The 24,950-nt window shown below is 22.2% G+C and overlaps 3 protein-coding genes across 3 annotated transcripts; all 3 read left to right on the plus strand.

Annotated features, from left to right (window-relative positions):
• Positions 1-5,383, plus strand: LOC105361374 (ER lumen protein-retaining receptor-like). The gene is made up of 4 exons (XM_011498530.1): positions 1-147; positions 2,868-3,063; positions 4,217-4,708; positions 5,192-5,383. The coding sequence occupies exons 1-3, from the start codon at positions 57-59 to the stop codon at positions 4,650-4,652; spliced, it is 723 nt and encodes a 240-aa protein (XP_011496832.1). The 5' UTR covers positions 1-56; the 3' UTR covers positions 4,653-4,708; positions 5,192-5,383.
• A 2,185-nt stretch (positions 5,384-7,568) lies between these two features.
• On the plus strand, positions 7,569-13,545 carry LOC105361654 (ER lumen protein-retaining receptor 2-like). Its single transcript, XM_011498905.1, has 3 exons — positions 7,569-7,692; positions 11,041-11,233; positions 13,101-13,545. Exons 1-3 carry the CDS (start codon positions 7,602-7,604, stop codon positions 13,543-13,545), a joined length of 729 nt encoding a protein of 242 aa, XP_011497207.1. The 5' UTR covers positions 7,569-7,601.
• Positions 13,546-19,161: 5,616 nt separating this feature from the next.
• Positions 19,162-23,749, plus strand: LOC105361375 (ER lumen protein-retaining receptor 1-A-like). Its single transcript, XM_011498531.1, has 4 exons — positions 19,162-19,503; positions 21,051-21,240; positions 22,087-22,588; positions 23,436-23,749. The coding sequence occupies exons 1-4, from the start codon at positions 19,413-19,415 to the stop codon at positions 23,475-23,477; spliced, it is 825 nt and encodes a 274-aa protein (XP_011496833.1). The 5' UTR covers positions 19,162-19,412; the 3' UTR covers positions 23,478-23,749.
• The last annotated feature ends 1,201 nt before the right edge of the window (positions 23,750-24,950 follow it).

Consider the following 24,950-nt stretch of genomic DNA (forward strand, 5'->3'; position numbering starts at 1 on the left):
ACAATTGTATGGATTAAACCGAATGAAAACGTTGTGATTGGAAGTTTCTTTTGATCATGACAATTTTAATTTTTTTTGGTATTTGTACATTCCTGGCAGCAAAATCCATATTGTTGGCGAAGATTCTTTGGTCACAAAATTGCAGTGGTAAGAATTTGATTATATTTATTTTATTGTTAACTTATTCGTTGCATTAAATATTCAATTATTTATCATTTGTTTAATTCCTGAATAAATATTTGTAACAAATTTATAATAAAATGGACAGCATTTTTGTTTTATCTATAAACAAGTCCAAAATAAAAATATTATAAGTGCTTTGTATTCAATACATTTCGAAGAAGAAATAATTTATAGTGTAAACAATTTCTTGACTCTGTACTAACAAAATAAAATATTTAAATATATTTGATTAGATGAAATTCATATATTAAATAATAATTTAATAAGAATTGAAAGTAAATGTGAAATTTTATTTATATTTTTACATATACAAAATTGTTTTATTTAATCGGTTTATTAACAGTAATTTAATTAAATATATATTATATAGATAATTAAAAACAAAAAACATTATTTATAATAATATTCATAACTATTTCTTTATAATAATTCTTATGGCAGATTTTTTTATTGCGAGTGAATAGAACAAATTAATAGATTATGCAAATTTTATTCAAAATTAAGCAGTATGGGAAGTCAGCAATTGTTGAGTATAATAATATTTTAGAATTTAATATAATTAGTAATAAGGGCTGAATCGTAGAATAAATTACGGAACATTTGTGCAGATATTTGAAATAAATACGGTCATGAGTGAAGATAGGGTAAAATACATTTATGAGGACTGATTGCAGATTTTACTTTAATCAGTGATCTATAGTTTTAGCGCGAAGGAGAGTAAGATGATTGAGGTGTGAAGGAGACGTTGAGACGCCTATTTGAGTACCTGACAAACAGATAAGAGATGCTTACAATGCGAATGCAGAAACGAAACACGGCACTACACGGTCTTGTATTTCGCCTCTCTCGCTCTGCCTCTCTCTCTCTCTCTCTCTCTCTCTCTCTCTCTCTCTCTCTCTCACTCTCGCCCTCAGATACACACAGCCGGACGCGTGCGCGCGCATGTACATGCGCACACATTTGATTATTAAAATTGATTTTTTCTGATTGATTAAACTCTGTTTTTTATCGTACGAAATTCTTATAATAAAAATAAATATAGAATATTATTTAAAATTGATTTTTATTCAGAATATATTTTATTTAACAAACTATAAGTAATTGCCAGGAAATATTTTTTAAATCATGAATGATTTTTATAAAGGAAAATTTTATTGCAAAAGTCGAAACAAAAAATTCATCTTTTATAATTCTTAAATTTATAAGTTCATTGAACATAAAAGCAATATGTGTAGGAATATAATAAATAGAAATATTATTTGTATTAAAAATGATAAGTTTATTGTAAACTTTCACTATTAATTATATTGACAACAGTAAATAGAAAATTACAACTATTTAGTGAATTATTATGCAGTGTAGTTATGTTGTATTTCAGAAACTTTTAAATTAAATATGTTAAAAAAATCTTACAAATTAATGGACAAAATATTATTAATGGTTTAAAAATGATACATTTAAATTTGTGAGGAAGGAAAGTTATATTATTTAATTAATTATTATAGCCTTTAAATGGTTGATGATATCTTTATAAAATTCTCGAAAATAGTGAATTAATAAATAAATTCTAGAAGATGATTGAATAAATAAAGTTTTTTATTTTTTATTATAAAAACAAGATAATAAAAATAAGTAAAAGTAGAATGTAATAGTACGTCCAATTGATGATTCTTTCTTTATTCGTTAAACTATAATAATATGGAAATCTTTTAAATGATATATAATATTTTAAACGTTTTTTATGTAGAATAGAATAGGATATTTGAGTATGATAAATTAAAAATTTCATTTATTTTAACATTTTATAATGAAGCGAATTGTTGTATAATAATATTTATTAAGTACTCCTGTCAAATATATTCGATTGTTAGGTCGCTATTGTGAAAAGATATTATAAGATAGTTGGAAATAATAATTTAATAAATAGAACTGCAACATAATTGTGAGATATATTGTATACTAAAAGTTAATTTGGCTATTGCATAACATTTAAAAGAATTCATTAAAAAGTGTCAAGTTTAAAATATTTTCTTTTAATTATTGGATATAGGCAATTATCAATACTATAATTTTATAATATATATATTTATATTTATTTATATATATGATTTACATATGATTTATTCAGAACGTTGTATCAAAATATATCGTCTGTGATATATATATATATATATATATATATATATATATATATATATATATACATATAGACATTATGATTTATTCAAACTGTATGTAAATTATAGATATGATGTATTAAATATTAATCTTTTGGAAAATAATTAATCAAAATTTTATTTTTGTCGTTCTATTTCTATTGTTATTAGAAAAATTTCTTATAAAATTTTATACAAAATATTAAATATTTCATTATTCCTGCATTATTTCTTAATATATTAATGAAATTAAATATTTATTTAAAATTTTTTCATATTTTAAGTTATAAAAATATATTTTATCTAATCTCACTTATGACCATGCGTATTACTATATATATAGTATCAGATCTGACAAGAATAAAGAATTTTATATAATAATAACTTTTTTTTTTATTGCGTATGTATAATAATTATTACATAATTAAATAATTCTGAACTTAATTATATAGATATGTATGTTCCGATATAATAGTATATAATTTTTCTTTGAATCGTGATATAATTATTTATTTAAATTTTTCTTAGGTATTAGTGGAAAGACGCAAGTTCTTTATGCTATTATTTTTGCCGCAAGATATTTGGACATAGTGATGACCTATTATCGTTGTACATTAAGTATTTTCCTACTAAAAATAGCTTTTATAGTTCTTACGAATTGTTCTGTGCTATCAATATATTTTCTATACAATCACACTTATCAAAAAGAATATGATAATTTCAGGTAAATTATGACATTTAAATATTAATTATTTATTTTTCTAACTTATAATTAAATTAGTTACTGTTTAATTTAAAATATGTGAATAATAATTATCGACATCATAGTAATATAATTATTAATTTAAAATGGAATATAAGGCTAATAAATATGCAAAAGTGACAAAATGTTAACCCGAATTTTTAATATTAAATTACTTACGACTTTTATTACAAATTTGAGCATCTAATAATTATTTATTAATTTAATTTTAATATAATTAAGTCTTTGCACTTCGTTATAATAATATTAATAACAAAATTGGAGATATCTTGATTTTCTACAATTATTTAAAAATTTACTTTTTTCTTAAAATATATTATAAAAATTCAAATATCAGTAATTAATAATTAGATAAATTTATTTTTACTTTAATTCATGAATTTTAAGAATTTTTAAAATTTCAAATACGTTTTATTCAAAACAACTTCTGTTAAACTTTTATATATTGAAATGTATAACAAATGTTAACATTTAAAATAATTGATCCTGTAATTGATGTTTAAAAACAATTTATCTTATAATAGATTTATAAGATAAAATACACTTATCGTAAGCCAAGATAGTTAACAAATTTGTTCATCACAGATCAGTGTTCAAAACAATTACTCAGTATTAACCAAATTTAGCATCTATATTTGTATCATCTGTACATCAATCTAGTATATTCACATAATCTATTTATTTATTTATTTATTTACTTATATATATTCAAAAACATATATTTAATTAATTATAATAATCGAGTAATCATATCCGTTACATTATCCATATATACACAATTAAAATAAGTCATGTTCAAAGACTGTTGTGTAATTTATTATTGAATACATTATTGAAAAGAATTTATAAAATTAATTTCTTTAAGCCGTATAAAAAAAGCATATTCAAAATAAGTGATATCAATATGTAAAATTTGTTTATATAGATTTATGAATCTGTAGATAATAAATATATAATGCCTATTTAATAATTCTTAATTACTTTAAGAGTTTGTGATTAAAACTCGATTTTTCATTTTTTATATAAAATTTTAAATTCTTTAAGTTGTTAACATAATATGTTCTTATCACATATATTGTAATATAAAAATTATTTTACTATTTTTTATTTTCAGAATCGAACGATTGATATTACCATGTATCGTTCTGTCTCTCCTCGCAAATTACAGCTTCAAAATCGATGAAGTATTTTGGACTTTTAGTATTTACCTTGAATCTGTTGCAATAATTCCTCAAATGTACTTCATATCACAGTTCAAGCAAATCGAATCTATCGTATTTTATTATATTTCGGCATTGTCAATGTATAAGATTTTTTACTTGATGGATATTGTCTATCGATTTTACATGAACGAATATTATGATAAGATATCCTTGGCCGGTTGTGTGGTGCAAATCATCTTTTACTGTGACTTTTTCGCGAACTATGTCCCTATGACAAATGACACTGAAATTGATGAGGAGAGTGGATTTAGTGAAGAGGACAAAGTCGATGATAAATTTAAAAAGATAGAGAATGTAATTGTGCATGTGATTGATGAGAAAGTTTAGATAAAAAAAATTAGAAAATGATTTTAATTCTTACGACTCTTAACAAAATAGATATGGTAAGAGCAAATTTATTATTTGAAAGTTAAGAATTTGAGTAGTTAATTTTATTTAAATTTAAAAAAGTATTTCAATATTATACCATTTCAATATTTATTATAATATTTCAATTTGTATTTAAAAATAAGTATATATACAAATTATTATATAAACTAATAATTTTAATATAATTAGTCATTTGATTTGATATTACTAGCCTCTAAAATATGTAGGAATTTTTATGTAAATGAAAATTAACATTATGAACTATTACTCAATGTATCTATTACATATTTGTAATCATGATTTATGATGGAGCTATTTTAATGAAGTAATTGCATGTTTAGTATGTATTAAAATTAAAATTTTTAATACTTCCAATTAATAGTTGAATTATCAAGCAAAATTTGTCCCAAACTATCTTATTTATGCATTATTGTACTATTTACACATTATTGTAATTATGTTTTTTACCTCTAAAATTACTGTTTGTATATTTTCAGACAATTGCCGTAATTTTATCATAATAAACAAATTGCTATATGATACACGATTGTATGTACTGGTCTTTTTAGCTTAGTAATTTTAGTATGATAGAAATTAAATATTTCATTTAGATTTTTCACGATCTTTTAAAGAGTATTTCAATAAATATGCATATAAATTTATAAATTTTCTCTTTACTTTTTAATCATACAAGCATTCATGTATGTAAATATTCCAAATTTGTGTAAAGTCAATGTTTGCATTATTTAGTAAAAATAATTTTTAAGTATATATTTGAATTAGAATGTGAAAATGAAAAAATTAAACAATATATAATATTATAAGAATATAAATTTTTATATCTATGAATATTTCATACAACAATAAAAATTATTTAAAAAATATTGATTTGATTAATTTTATATCGTATTAATCTAATCCTTTATTCCTGCATATAATTAAAATTACATATATACAGTAAATTGGTATATATTGCTGTGAAATTGATACATAGTTTATAATATTATTGTTATTTTACATTCTTGATTAGTTATATTATATTTTTGATAGATCTATGATTAATTTTAACAATGATTGGAAATTTCAAATTATTGCATCTTGGGCACAGATTTATAAATTTTTATACAAAAGTTGAATTTTGTTCATAAAATACTTACATGTAAGGGGGGAATACAAATAATTTATAAGACTCATAGCTATTCAGCGGCTTAGATATTGAGTTGCGTTAAACATTATTGTTGAATATTTTGTTTAGAAAATTAAACACGAATAATTATATTTGAAATGTTATGAAATAAGAACAAAACATAATAAGGTTGCATAAAACGATATCCTACTGAATATTTTTACTATCAGTACAAGTTGGAAATTCGGAAAGAGTACTTAAATGTTTTTTCAAGCTGCTATGATTTAGCGAACTTTATTTTCTTTTCATATTTTGTTTATTGTGAATGTGGCTTACTAACCGATCACAGTAATACATGTGTGTGATAATGAATGATTTAAGGCGTATCTTTAATTTTCCCTTTTGTATGAACTTGAAAATAAATGAGATATTATCTTCCTTTTCGATATAATTAGCAAACATCAATTTTTTCGTATTTGCAATGTAAAACTTCGCGTACTTTGAGATGAATAAAAAAACTGTGATTATGAAAGATTAATTCAATTGAAAGAAAAATAACAATTAATTTTTTATTAGTACAATATAGAAATTTAAACTATATTAATCAAAACATCATTTGCAATAACATAGCTTGATACCTTTTATGTATTATTCATAAATTTGTTTAGGTATAAACATTTATTCAATTCATTAAATTATTTTAATGTTTTTGGAAATTATTGAATTTAGATAATTGTTAAATATAAAAATTATGTAACTTTATTAATTATAAATCATTGATTATTTAATACGTATCGGTATATAAAATTAATTAAATTTATAGTCATATAAAATTACGTACTATTGTAAACCACAAAATATTACTTAATTATTTTCAGTGATTACTTATCAATTTTAATAATTTTTATCGATGTGTTTTAATTATTATATCACTGCAAAAGATATGTAAATATTTTTATTAGAAAAATTATAATAACTAACCCAAAATCAGCTAAAGTATATTTAACAATAAATCATGAGAGTTCCAATATATTAATAAATGCACTACATTCTTATTAAATAATTTATTAAATTATCTATATAATCACATACTTTTATAATTTGATTCTAATCTGTATAATATTATTTTTAAATTATGTTATTTATTTAATTTTTAATACATTGTGATGAATTAAATATGACGCTAAAGAGTTGAGATAGCTTTAATTTTTATTAATGTACTTTTAATTAATATATCTAATACATTTATACATTTTTCATTTAATACTGTTAAATAGAACGTGTTAATTTTTTTTCTTTTTTTGTAAAATGACTCATTTATACATAGTAAATATTTTAAATGTATTGAATAAAAATTTATAATTTTTAACTTTAAAAAATTATAGATACGGGATTTAAATATAAAAATTAATATAATTATAATCGTATGTTAGCTTTATGTAAACATTAAATGAGCTCGATAATAAACATCTTAGATAAGAAGAAATAGGGAAAAAGTTAGAAATGCGAATGATATCAGAATAGAACGACGAATCTTTGAATAAATAGCATTTATAGAGCTTGTAAAGTTACACGTGATTCATTGCGCATGCGTATTATATATTCGGATTTTTAAACTCTTTGATTGGCTTTATTCATTACTGAGTACGATTTATTGTTAGTCAGTTCCATGTGTTTTGTCGCTTACTAATTGAATTTTAATAATAATTCAAAACTGATTTTTCATAATTGTTTTATAAAATTATTTTTTTTCGTTTAATAGTTTTTTTTTTTTTTAAATCATGAATGATTTCCAAAATATTGGTATTTTTCTTCAGTTAGCAGCAATGATTATACTTCTTTTAAAAATCATATGTACATTTGATTGCACGGGTAAGTATTATTTAAAAATATAACATAGACAGATCTGTCCAATTCTGAAAACTTTTCTAAATTAGAAATTATATTTTAATAACAATTTATAGTTTTTCGAATATATTTAACAACTTTTAGATTACCTATAGAAAATTATTTATAAAGTTTCTCGATAACTCCACAGAAATGATAATGTCTAAATTGAATTCCTTTTTACAAAATTTTTTAATTTTTTAACAAGTTGAAGAAAATGTTTGTTTAAAAAAATAATTTATAAATATGATAAGAGCCTAGCTTGTTGCGGTAAAATAAGATTAGATATTGTTTGTGTTAATCTTTTGTCACGAAATTAATCTTATGCGATCTATATAAATATCTGTTACAATATTACATTACTCATTGAAAATCAAGAAACATATTAAAATGATTTTACTTGAGATAAATATCTATAAAAAGAAAAGCATTATTAATTTTCAATATTTATAAAAAATATTTATAAACTTTTATATATAATTCATAATAATGATAAATATTTTTATAAATATTTATAAATAATATTTATAATCTTTTATAAAAAATAACAGTTTTATATAAATATTAAATAATATTTTAATAGTAATAAATGCATTATTTTATATTTAAAAATTGTTTAAAATAAAAGAAACTCGAAAGATAATAAAAATTGGTTTTTCATAAATAAAATTTTTATTTTATATTTAGTTTTATTGACCTGTAATTTCATAATTTCATTTCATTGAAGTATTACTTATTTACAAATGTTAATATTAAAATTGAGCACTAGTTCCAAAATAAAAATTAAAAGGAATTATAGAATTATAATTTTAATAATTACTATATTTAGCTCTAAAATATGTTTAGAAATTTATGGTATAATTAATTAATTTTTAATATTATTTCATTTAATCTTTACAAAGTAGATAGAAAGTATTTTAAAGAATGACATTTTTTACAATTATTTATTATCTACCTTAAAATTATATTAAGAATATATTGTTAAAATACTTTTTTATAATTAATAATTATGATAGATGAAAACTCATACTGAGGTCATAAAAAACTTTATTATATATTATAATTACAAACATAATCATTTTTGTAGGTTATAATAAATCTATAATAAATTTATAATAAATGCAGTTGAAGTGTAGAGTTTCAAGAACATGAATAAAATTTTAATTATGTATTAATTTATAAAAGCAAATTGCTTACTGATCTTATTAGTCTTTATTAGTTATAAATGAGGGATAATATAATAATGAGATTTAAATCTATTTGAATTTAAAATTTCTTTTACAGTTTCGGTTGAATATCATTAAATAGATTATTAGTATCTTGTACCATTAACATTATCTAAAGAAATTTATTATTCACCTTTTATTCATTAACGTTAAATTTGTTATTTTTAGTGAAAGTATAATCAATTATAAGTATCTTAGAAGTGTACAAGTCAGATAGTATCATTATGAATATAAAATACACTTTGGATTTCAAGATATACGGCTTAATATAAAAATTAATTACTTCATAGTACTAGTTTCTGAAATTAAAAAGTATGTGAGTAGAAAACCTGTCGATATTTAAAAAAAAATATTTTTGTGAAATCTTCTTTGTAAGAAAAAAATTTTATGTATCAAAATCTTGGTAATCATTCTAAAAATTATAGAATTTGTTATCAGAAACTGTTATCACAGACTTGGGATGTTGTAGTCTGTGATGACACTTTTCATAGACTTAAATATACATTTTTATCTCATATTTTCTTGGAATTTGTGTTTATGTAAACAAAAATCGGCTATAATTTATTAAACAGTTTTTATAGTGAATGAGCATTAATTTATTTATAATCAATTGCATCTTTCATTCAACAGAATTTCATATTGTATTGAGATAACAAATATTTTAATTCAAAGTAAGATGTATCTTATGATTATTAATTATATTTTTTAAATAAATGTCAAATGTTTCGCTTTAACTAATATTTTTTATTATTGTATTGTCTGATAAGTATATTCTTTATACAAACTTAATGATAAATTCTGTTATAGAAAGATTTAGCTTTATATCAGAAAGAAATTTGTTAATTTTAATTTAAAATATTGATATCTTATTTATTCATAATTTTTTTTTCACTTAATATTAATAATATAATATTTACTACGATAATTTTAATACTGTATTCCAGTTTCAAGCTGTGTACATGAATTACGTATTAAACAATATATCAGTGAATAATTTAAACCTTTTCATAAGATATATCGGAAAAAGAGTATTTTAATACCTTTCAGATAGTCCTTGAAAAGCTTTTCAGACATTTGTAATGAAACTTTCAATTTTACATATATGGAATCATATGATGCATTAAAAGTTTATATATAATTTAATATATATAAGCATATCGATAATATATTTATAAAAGAATATTCTAACATTGTATAAGACTGTGAAAGAAATGTTTTATACAAGATTGGTGATACAATTATAATTATAAAAATCAAATTATAAACAAAATTATAAAAATTATAAAAATCATGGTGCTTGAAAAAATATTTACATACATATTAAAAGAATAGAAATATTTTATGACGAACAATAAATAATTATTTCTTTTCAATACTCTAAAAATATTGAAAGTTTAAAAATACACTAAAGATGCATCTATATTATTTGTATAATATTTTCTGTAAAATTATTTAAAATATTTAAATATTTAATATTTTTATGATACAAATTTAATTTATAATTATTTTGGTACTTATATTAATGCAAAACAATAAACAATAATCACTATGATTTTATTATTAAAAGTTTTCTGTATATTCATGCTTCCTTCTATGCAATATATCTCATATATTGTATATTTTGATTATAAATTATATTATTTTGACTAAAAAACTATTTAATTAGTTTTTCATACAAAATTTTATGAAAACTAAAATTTTTATAAATTAATTATTACATTATATATAAATAAATAAATAAATAAATAAATATATATATATATATATATATATATCATGTGTGTGTGTGTCTTATTACTTATGTAAAAGTTATGTCTTCGTAATAGATATATTTAGAAATATAGCTGTTTATTATTAATTAAGTGTAATTATCTCTTTTTCCATTTATTATATTACAAAAGGCAAATATTTTAAAAGATTCCAAAATTAACACGAAGTAAATGAAAATTAAATATTGAGCAACTAGAAAAATGGTCTAAAAGAAAGTTGATTTATGGATAAATAATTAAATTTAATCAATTCATTATATTAATTTAAAATTCTTTATATTAATTAGTTAACACAAAATTTGACTTGAATCTTATAACTTACAATATTGTTTTTTTAGGTGTTAGTGGCAGAACTCAAATACTCTACGCTTTGGTATTATCAACACGATTTCTAGATTTACCATACGAATTTCAGATATCATTACCATCTTTTATCATAAAGATTGTTTACTTATTTGTTGCATATCTTACCGTTTTATTCATATTTTTTGTACACAGGAGTACTTATGAGCGTGAATATGATACATTCAGGTAAAATCAACTTTTTTAACGTAATAATCTTTTGTGGCTAATCAAGTATGTAAGTACAATAAGGCAAATTTATAATTTTCGAAATATTAAACATATATCATTTAGGTGTTTATAAAGCAAATTAATAACAGATTTATTAAGAGTAGTTTGTTAATATTAACATATTTTTTTAATAATATAACAGTCTATCATATAATTATATCTTGCCGAAAGTTAAATATGATTTTAACAAAGTTGTTTATTTGTATATTAATTTACAATGTGATAGGCAAAGACCAGAATAACCCTTCTGTACCACATACAATTTGATCCCTATCTCTATAATGTCAATAGCAGCTCTATTTTTAAGCGACTATTTTAACTAACTTAGTTTATGATACCAAGTCGCTTTATTTTGAACTGAATGTACCTTTTTCAGACTTGCTAATTCACTATTTTCAATATTTTTTATATTAGCTTATTGTTTTTGTATTATCCAATTTACCATAAGGTAATAGAGTTGCATAGATTTCATTATGATAATTTATTATGATTATATATTAATTATTATTATAGCTATTAATATGTTTGTTATTAATCATGCCTTATATTAGACATAAGTATAGGTAGTGAATGAAACGAATTTAACTATCATGGATTGATTAAGTACATTATAGGTATTTATGTTGATTTCAATTTATTTTTATTTTCTATAAATTTTATAACAACTTAAATATTGTAAAATTGCATGAATAAAAATGTAATTCTTTTGAAAAGTAGTGTATGCCAAGTATTTTAACGCTAAAAGATTATAAAAGTATTTTTAAAGGATTTAAGTTTTATTTTTGAGAAATATTACTTTTGATTTATCATTTCGAACTATTGTAGAAGTGTTATAATGAATTATATTTTGGTCAATCTTTTGAATAAGTAACAAGATTCATTTTTATTTTTACGAATATGAATAGAGGTATGTTTAAATACCAGAAAATACTTTTTAAAAATAATAATTTGCATTTTTCTTTGTATTTCTATTTAAAAATTTTTCAATTTACATACTTTTAGTTAATGTTCAATTATAAATAATTTTAAATTATTTGCAGACGAAGTCAGAACACTTTAATGAAAAACTTAATTTTTGTTTAAAAAAATAATTGGAGTGTATTTTCGTAATTACATCATTTTTAATAAATTTAATTATTTTTTAAACAATAAATTGAGTTTGATTTATTTACATCTAATTTATTCTTACACAATGCTATGCTTAAGATAAAACGTATCGACTTTATAAAATAAAGACATTTTCTATTGTAAATATACATTAATAAGCCAATAGTTGTTATCGATACTTAAATATCATTTCACAATATTTAAAAATCAAGAGTTATTCTTTTAACTTTTGTCGTAAAAATATTTGAGCACTCCTTTAGTTTTTTTTTTTTTTTTTAATAATTATTAATTATTCTGTTAGACGATTAAATGTGATAGATGATACACATTGAACATTCAAATGCTTACTAGTGAAAAGTCGTTTGATTATTATACGATACATTAATTATTAAAGTAATATCACTATTTTAAATTAGAAATTTGATAACGTAGTAATAAAATAAAAAGTAATACAAATAAATGGTAATAAATTACTTTAATACATATTAGAAGATTGTAATATCAGATATAGTGCTGCATCCAAGTCAACGAAATTCAATATAAAAGAATTGTTATTTTTGCTTATTAAATTTTTTAGATTATAACAACTGTTTTAATTCCAATTATTAATCCACTCGCTTAATAATACCCTATCAAACTATATAATATCAAATTAGAATATGTTAAAAATCTCGTTTATTAGATACAATATTCGCAGTAATCAGCGAAACCTTTTCAGATTCGACCTATTGATAGGTGCATGCACGGTAATGGCTTTGCTCTGCACTTACAAGAAATGGGAACTTCTTTCGATACTCTGGCACTTCAGCGTATTCCTGGAAACATTCGCAATCTTTCCTCAAATCTATTTTACAACGAAAGCCAATTACACGGGGAGCTCTCTCGTGTTTTACGTAGGAATGCTTGCCTGCTATCGTGCTTTCTATACTGTTCATTGGATCTATTTACTGTTAGTTGAGGGCTACGTTGATAATTATTATGTGGCCGCATCTGGCAGTACTCAGTTCATTATTTATTGTGGTTACTTTGTATGGATGGTGCCAATTTTTAAAGCACAATACGCCCATCTGAAGAATGACGAGAGTCAGTTGGATGTTGTGTCGATCGCCCCAAATGACTTCGAGTGTAACATCAGCAAAAACGAGTCTTTGTTTAACAATTGATTCGCACGTGTGCATTCTCGCACGCGCATTCATGCGCACATTGTATTTGCGTAACGATATCATTAGATATCTGTGCCTATTTATGAAATATATAGTTTCCATTTACATAAACGTAACATAATGCACGTATGTAAAAATAAAATTTTTAATCGGCGGTAGCGCGTATGAAATGTTAACTTGCGCACTATAGAAACTAAAATGGCTAAGTAATTCAATTTTTATAAATGAAACGAATTAACTTTTTACTCAAATTTAATAAATATGTGGTATACTTGAAGAAAACAAAAAACAACAGTGTTATTAAATAAGCAAATTAAATAATGAAATAATTATTAATTTTTAACGTCTAGTAAAGTGTAATCTTTATATTCAATCATCTAAAATAATTAAATTTTTTTATATGCGTATAATCTAGCATGTTATACGAAATATAAATACTAAAATAAATTATCAACAAATTACAAACTGTAAACATTACAAGGCTGACTGCAAATTATATATTGAATATTGTAAATCAACAGTCGTATTAATATTTAAGTAAATTTTCTTAAATGATTAAATATTATTGGATAGATTTTAATGAAACTATTAATTTAATCGACCTATTAAAACAAATATACTATTTAGTTGAAATTAGAATTTTTGATATTAATGAAAATTCTCTTGACATTATATCGTAGTTTCATAAGCAAAGATTAATTGATAATCTGTATCCGAATGATAAGAAATTTCTTTTATGATAATTAGTGTTAATTTAATAAAACAGTATAAGACATTTAAAAATACTAAAATTATTTCATGTTAACTTCTGAGAATTATGTATTTTATATTTAACAAAATAAATACGATTTTTTTTTAATATTCGTAGCTTTTAATTTAAAGAATTATCGGTGAAATAAAATTTGGCCGAATTAACATATTAAATGTATAATTCAATATGCAGTCGTCACAATATTCTTAAGTATTTATTTATCCAATAGCCTACAATACAAATATTCAATAATAAATATACAAATTCAGTTTTTATTTTCATTTGATCTTTAAAATTACTTTTAATATAATTATATTATTTATTGAATAATATTTATATTTTTATTGAATAACTTTAATAACTTTATAATTATAAGTATTTACAATTATGTATAATACGTTCTAATACGTGTATAATAAGTAATTTTGATGTTTAAAAAACATTAACACAATGCTATAAAATTGGTAAAATTTGTATTGCAGTTATAAGATGTATTATATATTGTCATTCGAATCAAATATAAAATTGAAATTCTATCCGTAATGGTATCATACTCAAAAGCTGTGATCAAAATATAAATTTATGACATTGTATGGGCGCGGCACTTATATAATTCTACATACTCTGCAAACATAATTTAAATTATCTAAACTATTCTAAATTACATCACTTTCAAGATATTTTTAACTGAAAATATAATCTTAAATACTTATAAAAGATTATTTTAACCGGTTTTTGTTAACTAATAATAAGAAGAAGAAAAAAAAAATATATATATATATATATATATATATATATATATATATAATCAGATAAACTATTCAAAAGTTGTTAGGCATAAAGTAACCTATGCATATTTTACATATTATTTATAAATATGGTTTACATAAAATACATAAATTTTAATACTATTAATTAAACTAATTAAAAAACGTTTAAATTATAATAAAATTTTATTGCGGCTAAAATTGCTTTATTATTTGTACTTATGGAATTCCAAGAAGATAGTTCTTGGAAAATATAAATCATTTACCCATTTATTCGATACATTAACAATATAACAAGCATTTATAATAGTTCAAGTACCCACAAAATTTGCTTTAATATTTGAATTATCAATATTGTTGATTAATAATTCTCATTATAGAATTTAGAAATACTCGTTCAATCAAGTGCTTAAGTAGCTTTAAACATATTTACGTAATTTAGATTTTAAAAGTCTTGTTGTTTAATTAATTTATTTTGAATATCATCCTAACGATTAAGAGTATTATTCTTAAAATACAATTCTTTGACATTATGCATATTCTTTTATTTGATATCTATTTAACATATTAGTAGACAAAGTTTTTAATAAATTCATGTAATAATAAAAAACATCTAAACTCTATATTACGATCTTTTTTTTATAATAGAAGATTATTTTAAGAAAAAAATTATTTCATTTAAAACATATTACAGTATGCTTAAACTTAATTTCATATTAATCGTAATAACCATATACGAGCTTTTGTTTTCTTTCGTTGCTAATTAGTTTTTGCATTATAATAATAAGTAATTAAAAGTTATAAACTAATTACCAGCGTAAATAACACAAATAAATTATATTAGAAAATATAGATAGAGTGAGATTATATTCTCAAGAATAATATTCTCCAATATACTTTCATCAAAACAATCGAGTGTTTTGATGTTTTGATAATATTTATATGAAAATGCAAGTATAAAATTACATTAACAAAATTTTTACAAACTAAAATAAAAATATCATTTTGATATTTCCAGTTCAATTTCCCTTGCTTTGAAAATATTAGTTAATATTGGAAATCTTATCATTAATTTACTTCAAAATTTATATAAAATTTATTTTTAAATAAAAGAATATTAAAAATATTTTTTAAAGTTATTGGCATCATAAACATTATTATAAATAAATATTTTATAAAATTATAAAATTTAATTATATTTATTATATATATTACGCCTAACTGAGAAACTATAATTTATTATATTATATTTACTATATATATTATATTGTATGGCGTTTTTAATTGTCCAATAAAAATTATATTTGTATTAATAAAATATTATTATATTATATAAACATTAATGACTCAGTGATTATATAAAGAAATTTTAAAAATACATGAATGACTGCAATTTATTATATTATTATTATATATCAAATTTTACTGTTATTCATAATACTCATAATTTAATATTTTAATTTAATAAAAATCATTTTTATGATTTTATACAATAAATAAATTTTATACGAAAATAAATAAATTAAATAAATGTCACCTTTATACAAAAAAAAAAAAAATTTTTTTTGTTTATTAGTTAAAAATCTAATTTTTATTATATCTAACAAAGCACTTTAAAACAAACTTTGTTTTTTTTGTATGTAAAGTAGAAGAAAATACAAAATAATTGTATTACTCGAGAGCGCGCTGTAATATTGCATAAGTATTATTGGCATACTTTGATATTGTATATGCGTGAATTTACATTCATATTTTATTTACAAATATTTTATTTACAAATAGAAACCATTATGCTTTTATTATATTTTTTTGCCTCCATAATTAATAATAGATATTCTTATCAGTCATCGGCAAATGATTGAATAGATGTGAATTAAAATTATTGTTACCACAAATATTTTTACATTTTCCATAGCAGATTATTTGCAAATAGATCTTGCTGATATTTAAATGCTACCATTGGCAATTACCAATTGTATGTTATAATTGTTATAATACTGTATATAAAAGTAATAATTTTTTTTTTTTTTGAATTGAAAATTAACTGCTTTTTAAGTAAAAGATAAACTGTTTTTAAGAGATATTTAAATAGGTATCTAACAATTAAGTATATAATAATAGATCACCATGATCTGTTAAGATGAATGAATTTATTAAGATTATAGAATTTTAATGAAATGCTGTATTTTTAAAGTGATAAATGATATTATTAAGTTATAAATGTAGTTATTATGAATGATAATTTAATAAGTTCATTTCTAGAAATATTGCATATTCAATGGATAGTTTAGCACTGATTTTTTTTTTTGTAATATTATCAAACTAGTTAAAATAAATACAAGCTATTTAATAAGATTTTTCTATTAAGTATGTTCAAAAATGTTCGCAGATTCTTTTTATAACATGGTAATTTATTTTATGATACGTTGAAACTCTTCAACCTTTAAAACATTCTATTAATATATATACATTTACAAGGATATACAATGTATTTTTTAAATTAATTTTATTTAATTTATTTAATTTATTTTTTCTAATATGTTTAGCTTCACAAATTTTACAATATAAAATTAAATATTAATTTTTTTTTTGTTTTTCATTTTTAATAATCTTATAATTGAATTAAATTAAAAAATATTGATATAATTCATATAGCAGCTTATTGTATAGCATTTTATAATTGTACTAATTATTTATTTATTTGAATAAATAATGTATTTTATAGGTTCTTACTAAGTTACTTAATAATTACTATGCAAAATAATGTAAGTTAATTTATAACCAAATGATTGTTATTAAATTATTTTTGTATTAATTTATACTTTTAAATTTATTATACAATTTCTTAGAACTCAAATGATATATTTGAGGAAAACGGTATTAATAAAAAAATTTTGTTTGTATTTAAACTAAAAATTAGATCGCAAATAAAAAAAATTATTTTGTTTGCTTTTGATATTTTTATGTGTGTTTTATGTTATAATGATAACATTACTTACTTACTAGTAAGTATTACAATACGATGATTTTCATAAAAATCATAACATGGAATTTATTTGTGGTACTTTTCAAAATAAAAAATTTTCAAAGTACATGAATAAATTGATTAGAAATTTTATGATAATGAATTTAAAATATAAAGACTAAAAATAAAAAGCATATATTATAAAACCGAACTTACTCTTTAAAATATTTTATTATGCTGTTGTATTTTATTATGCTTTAATTATAAATTTTAGATTTTTGGTAATAATGTTGCGATTTCCAAAATTACTTGCAGTGATTTTTATAGAAAGCATACTACTTCTAAATTTAAGAAATATCTAATAATAACAGTAATAATTGAAAATAGATAGAAAAAATATTCTAGAATGTAAACAGAAAATTTTGATATAAATATACGGTTGACTAAATTGATATTGACCGGATTAATGAAAAGAATAATATCAAAGTCATGTTCGGTAATAGTTTCATATTGGTATTCATATTTTTACAATATATATATATTATTTTATAATATATAGATAGTTTGAATTATATTTAGATATAAAAAATTCTTTTTATTGAAAAGCAGTAATAATATTAAATATTTTTGAAATAAAACAAACAATTGTGTTTAGTAGATGCAAATTGTTGAGAAATCGAGCTTGCTATCGTGAGTATAATAATGCCTAGTTTTTGTTGCGAATTGGACCGCCGCACACACGTGTAAGTATGTGCAGCAACAGGACAGCGAATCGGGAAGAACGAAAGAGTGGGATTTGGGGTGGATGGTGAGACGTAAGAGGAAGAAGGATGCAATGAGAGACGTATGCTCTCAACGTGGGAGTCGAACTCTGTCAGATTTACACTTAACGTAAAGTTTGGACATCAGCTTGCGACTAGTAGTCTAGCTAGTGTTTGTACAGTCGACTGTGTTTACTTATAGTGATAGAACTTTGAAGTTGAATTCAGTATTGGTACCGCGCATGATTTCCCTTTTTCTCTCACCGACTATCGTTGTAGATGGAATCTTTTGTACGTGCGTTTATATACTGTGTTTTTACGCATACACCGTGTACAGAGTGAACGAGGGAGTGAGTGAGTGAGTGAGTGAGTGAGAGAGAGAGAGAGAGAGAGAGAGAGAGAGAGAGAGAGAGAGAGAGAGGAGCAACAGTCAATGCACTAGAGCGCGGTCCGGTGGTCACAGTCGCGACATAACGTCGTTTTACATTGTGTTTGCGAGTTCGAATGGAAAGTATGTGATGTACGCGCGATTATAAGTAACATTGAAACATCATCGTATATGTTATCCACACCCATATTTACCGACTACTTACTTGTACGGTGATTATTGAATCTCTGTCGTTATGGATATCCTCCAGATTTTTGGTGATTACATCCACCTGTTGGGAATGTTCATACTGCTCATGAAACTTTGTCTCACGAGAAATTGCGGCGGTGAGTATTGTTATTATTTCTTGCATATCAACTAGAAAATATAAGATCTTTACTTTAAAACAGCGCTGATAATCGGCCTGAATTTTCTTACTTGCTACTCTCATCTTCCCTTCTGATTTAACATTTTCTTACTAAGATTTAAAATTCTAATAATATTTAATACCCATTATGTTGAATAGTTTTATGTAAAGAATGTGTAATGAAGTTTTTTTATAAAATTAATTTATTCAATAGAATGAGCGGTGTAATAATATTGTAGATTCATATTACAGAATCTCAAAATATAGAAAAAGTCTTCATAATTATAATTATGAAAGTTTGCAAAAAATTCTAATAAATAAAATTTTACTTTCTTGATATGAAAGTGTAACTGAATATAATTATTAATTCCTTTAGGAACGTGAGAAAAACTATGTAATTCCTAATATTTAATATAGGTTTAAAGGCATTTTATTCAATTGACTCTATATCAAGTTTGAAATTTACAAAATTATTAATAATAATTTTTATATATATATAGAAAATAATAGATAATTGTAAACATTTAAATAGAATATAATGTATATACCTAAATAATATATTACCATATCAATTATATATATATATATATATATATATATATATAAAATAATAAAGTATTTTCAATTAATTAAATATTGAATAAATAAAATTAAAACAAAATTTTAATTTATAAATAGAGAAATTTTATGTTATATTATTTATTTCTCCGATATTTATAAATAATAAATAGGTATCATTTTTTACAGCTGATCAAAACATTTCAATGTTATTATTTTTTTTTTTTTAATGGAAGAACGATAAAATTATAAATAAGTTGCAAAAATATTATTAACTAATCACATTTTTAATTAACTAAAGATCAATTAATCATAAGCTTAGTTATTATTTATTCAAGATGAAAAATTATGATTCTTTGGCATTTAAAGTAGTTTCAATTAAAAATTAATATCTTGCATGAAACGTTTACATGAAAAATATACTAAATATTTGCCATAAATCCATATATATGGTATCACTTTATTTTTACAACTTATTATATTATATTATAGTACTTACAATTTTAATTATTTTTTAAATAAACGGGGCCATGATTTTTTCTTTATGTAACCATGTTCAAATAATACGTTTGTGGGAAATTATTGTGTAAGCAACTTCTTTGCCGAACGGTCGATGCTTGTTAAAACCACATTGGCCATGAAATAAACAATTGTTACAAGCAATCGCTTAAATCTAACACAACACGCCCGCGCGTACGAATTAAAATTGTTTCAAAAATTAACACGCATCATAAACAAATGTACATATTGGATATTATAAAAAATTGAAAATAAATATAAGAATATTGGAATAAATATGCTTATAATTGAAAAAAAAAAAAAAAAAAAAAAAAAAAAAAAAAAAAAAAAAAAACAAAAATAGAAATTATTATAAATACGTGATTTAAAGTAAAAATTTATAGGTTTGCTCGCGGAAAAACAATAGACATAATTAGACGCAATAGTAAGATTTTTTCATCTTTTGCATAGGTATAAGTGGAAAAACTCAACTTTTGAATGCTATAGTTTTCACTACACGATACATGAATTTAACCACTACGTATGCATCTTTATATATAACTATTATGAAGATAATATACATCAGCATCACGTACTGTACAGTGTTATCGATATTCCTCTTCTTTCGGAAGACATACGATCGTGAACGCGATGCTTTCAGGTAGAGTATTATGCTGCTTATCTTTCAAATTCAAATAGTATTTGTTTTTTATGCTGCTTTATTTACATATTTTCTATCATTATTTATTGAGTTTATTTCGATTTATTTTAATGAATTTTATTAAAATTCATGGTTTTCTAATAAATATTTAATAGTAATATTATTTCTATCAATGATTATGTTTTAAATTAAGTCGTATAGTTTATTTATAATATATTTTATAATCACTTTTTCTTTATCTTTATTTTAATAAATTTATATACTTTACACATTTTCCTCTACCATTTGAGCTTCTGGGCTGTAATTAAAGATTGAGTGCTACAATCAAAATCATAAATACTTTATTTTACACTTGATGAGAAGGGATTTTGTTTATTTCGTGGTTATTTATGTCGAATTATTAAGTCATTAAATTCGCCGATAGTACGGTTATTGTATTAGCGATAGCATTCCATCGTAAAATTACGGTATTATATATTATTTGTATATTCATACATTCGTTAATGTATATTATTCATTTTTGCTACGCACGATCTCACGCACTAATGTATATAACTGATAGCTTCGAATGAATTTCAACATTTAGAAGTATTTTATGATAATTTTTATTGGAAAGTCATATAAGTTTGAAATATTCTATGAGCATATGAACGAATCCGTTATCATAAATGCAGTTTATATTATATTCAAAATAATATTCAATGTATTGCTTACAATACCGTATCCATTTAAATAATTGCTATTATAATAAAAACTAAAAAATATTCATAATTTTATATAAAATAATACTACTAATTCTCGAATAATATATAGCCAGACTTGTACATCATAAGGTTGGATGTTTAGGATGGAATTGTTGATTCTCCCGTGTGCTGTTCTTGGTCTCTTTCTCACCGAATATCTTGATACGATGGAAGTGTTCTGGACATTTAGCGTTTTTCTGGAGGCAGTATCGATTGTCCCTCAGGTCTACATGGTGTCTAAATCCAAGCAGGTCGAGTCCACCGTGGTATCATACATCTCTTGCCTTGGGCTCTACCGTGGTTGTTATCTCATGCACTGGCTCTATACCTACCTCAAGTTGGGATTCTTCCGCAAAATGTCTGTCGCGACCGGCATCATACAACTCATTTTTTATTGTGATTTTTTCGCCCGCAATTTGCCAATACTTAAACAGAAGAACAACGGCAAAGGCTTCGAGAACTCTAGGCCAGAGGAGGACACGAAAACCGTCGACTCAATGGTAGATAAATCTGTTCGAGTGTTCGATACTCAGAGGGACGAATGCAAAAGCATGGATTCCGTGGTCGTTTTGACGAATAACCCCTTGGCTGCTTCTACTGAGAAGGTGAGTGGCCGAAAAAAAAGGACGAATTAATTTATTGCTATTATTTTTAAAAATCAATATTTTGCATAATTATATGAAGAAAGATTGTGTACAACTTGGATATTTATATCGCTTGCATAATGCTACTTTAAATAGCTATTATCAATAACTTATCGATGTAATAAGTCATTAAACTGAAGTACTGCTGTAACGTACAATTAAAAATATAATTACAATTAATTAAATGTAATTTTAGATAGTTACAGGTTTTTTTTTTTTTTTTTTTTTTTTTTTTTTTTTTTTTAAATAGTCACAGAAAAATGTAAATATAAGAATAATTATAAATAACTCGTAGAACGTATAATTCAGGCATTTCTGGACAAATTTAAGCAATTTAAAGTACCTCTTTTGTAATTAGTTTATAATATAAATTGATTAAACATTAATATAACATTTACAAATTTTGATTTTAGCTAGAAATTTTGTTTTTATTAAATTGATTCATATAATCATTAAAATGTAGTGCACAATAATAAATACAAGACTATACTTAATAATTTATGCTTTAATAATACTATTATATAATTAAGAAAATGACCGATCGTTTTAATATACTTAATAATACTATTATATAATTAAGAAAATGACCGATCGTTTTATTTTCTTTGATCATATTGTTTATAACTGTGTCTGTTGTTGTAATTCACTAATATTTTTATGAACAATAAAAATAATCATATTATTTAGCAGATAATTTTTACTACTCTGTTATTGGAATAAAATGAGTTATTAATTATTTTTTTGAATTATCCAACATTGATTATTATTCATAAGTAATGTACTCAGATAATTTTTTTTATTGTTTTAGATTGCCTTATTACCTTCAAAGGGACAAAGAATAAGCGACTAATAAAGTCTGAAATATTGCTTTAAGCATCTACTGATGGAAATGGCTGCTGAATCAACTCATATTCACACAACGAAAGAAATATTTACTATAGTAAATATGTTTTCGTACATGACACTCATTTAATTTTTATATTTTACAGTTAAATGTTTCGTGCAATTTTATTCCATTGAACAGAGTATAATAATAGTCAAAAGATCTCTGTGTCATGTGCCTTTTTAATTATTGAAGATTCTGTGATTGATTATATTTAATATTAAGATGTTCTACAGTCATAACTAACTCATTTTATTGTAAAGCTAAAATACTTTCATGAATGTCAGAATTATATATTATGTACAACTGTAATTACCGTATTTTATTGCAGAATATTATTTAATATTGTCCGTTTTGTATATTTTTTAATACGTAGATATAAGATTTTATATTTTTACGTAAATTTTGAAATATTTAAAATTTTATACCAAACTTAATTAAATTATGCAATATCCATATTTATATATAAATTAATAAATATTTATAATTTCATTACCAATAAATTATAATTATTACTTGTTCGTATTCATTATATTGAATGACTAATGAAAACTAGTATACGAAAATCTATTTTACTTTACAAAATAAATAAAATTCTCAGATTAAGGGAAGAGAGTTAAGGGAAAAACATTAAAAACTAGTAAGCATTTATATATAACAATATATTAATTGTCTTCTATTCAAATGGTATACTATAGGTTGTAATGACGATGGATAATGATTGTAGTGGGTAATAGTGTAATTATAATATAGAAGATACAATCATTTAAGAAAAATCATCAATACGGTAACTTTCATAATCTTTGAGAGATTGATGACAATGTATATTCGTTACAATACGTAGTCTTTTAAGAAGAAGCCATTCAGTTTTTTCACTTCTTTCTAGGCCCATGATTCAAATAAATTTAAATTGAATAATACAAGAGATTTATGTTAATTATTTAAAAATTGTTTTCGGCAAATATTGCGGAGCTATGAAATCGGTGGACCCATTTTCCGTTTTTATAAATATATATAATCTATTTAAAAATTAAAATTCGATGTGCTACGCACACGTTAATAAAAACTACTTCGAGTCTATACTATGAATAAGAGTTTTATCGGTGTACGGAAAAAAGCGTCTTGTTACATAAGACGCATCAGGCTGTACAATTTGTCTTTTTATTGCGACTCCACTTTGATAACTTTATAATACCCTTATAGTAGAGAGCTAATTAAATTGTAAAACACGATTATTAAATCCATAAAAATTAACCAAAAAAAAAAAAAAAAAAAAAACCACCGACGTGGTATCAAGTTTGCTCGACGGGCACGAACAATAAACAACGAGCGAATATCAATAATTATGATATTTCAATGATCTAGGCACTAAAGTTTTTTTTCAGTGCAAACAATGAACCGCGATGTGATAAAAGTAAATACGCTATATGTACAAATCTA

This window comes from Ceratosolen solmsi, unplaced genomic scaffold (genome assembly GCF_000503995.2).
Source record: "Ceratosolen solmsi marchali unplaced genomic scaffold, CerSol_1.0 scaffold30, whole genome shotgun sequence".
Lineage (NCBI taxonomy): Eukaryota > Metazoa > Arthropoda > Insecta > Hymenoptera > Agaonidae > Ceratosolen > Ceratosolen solmsi.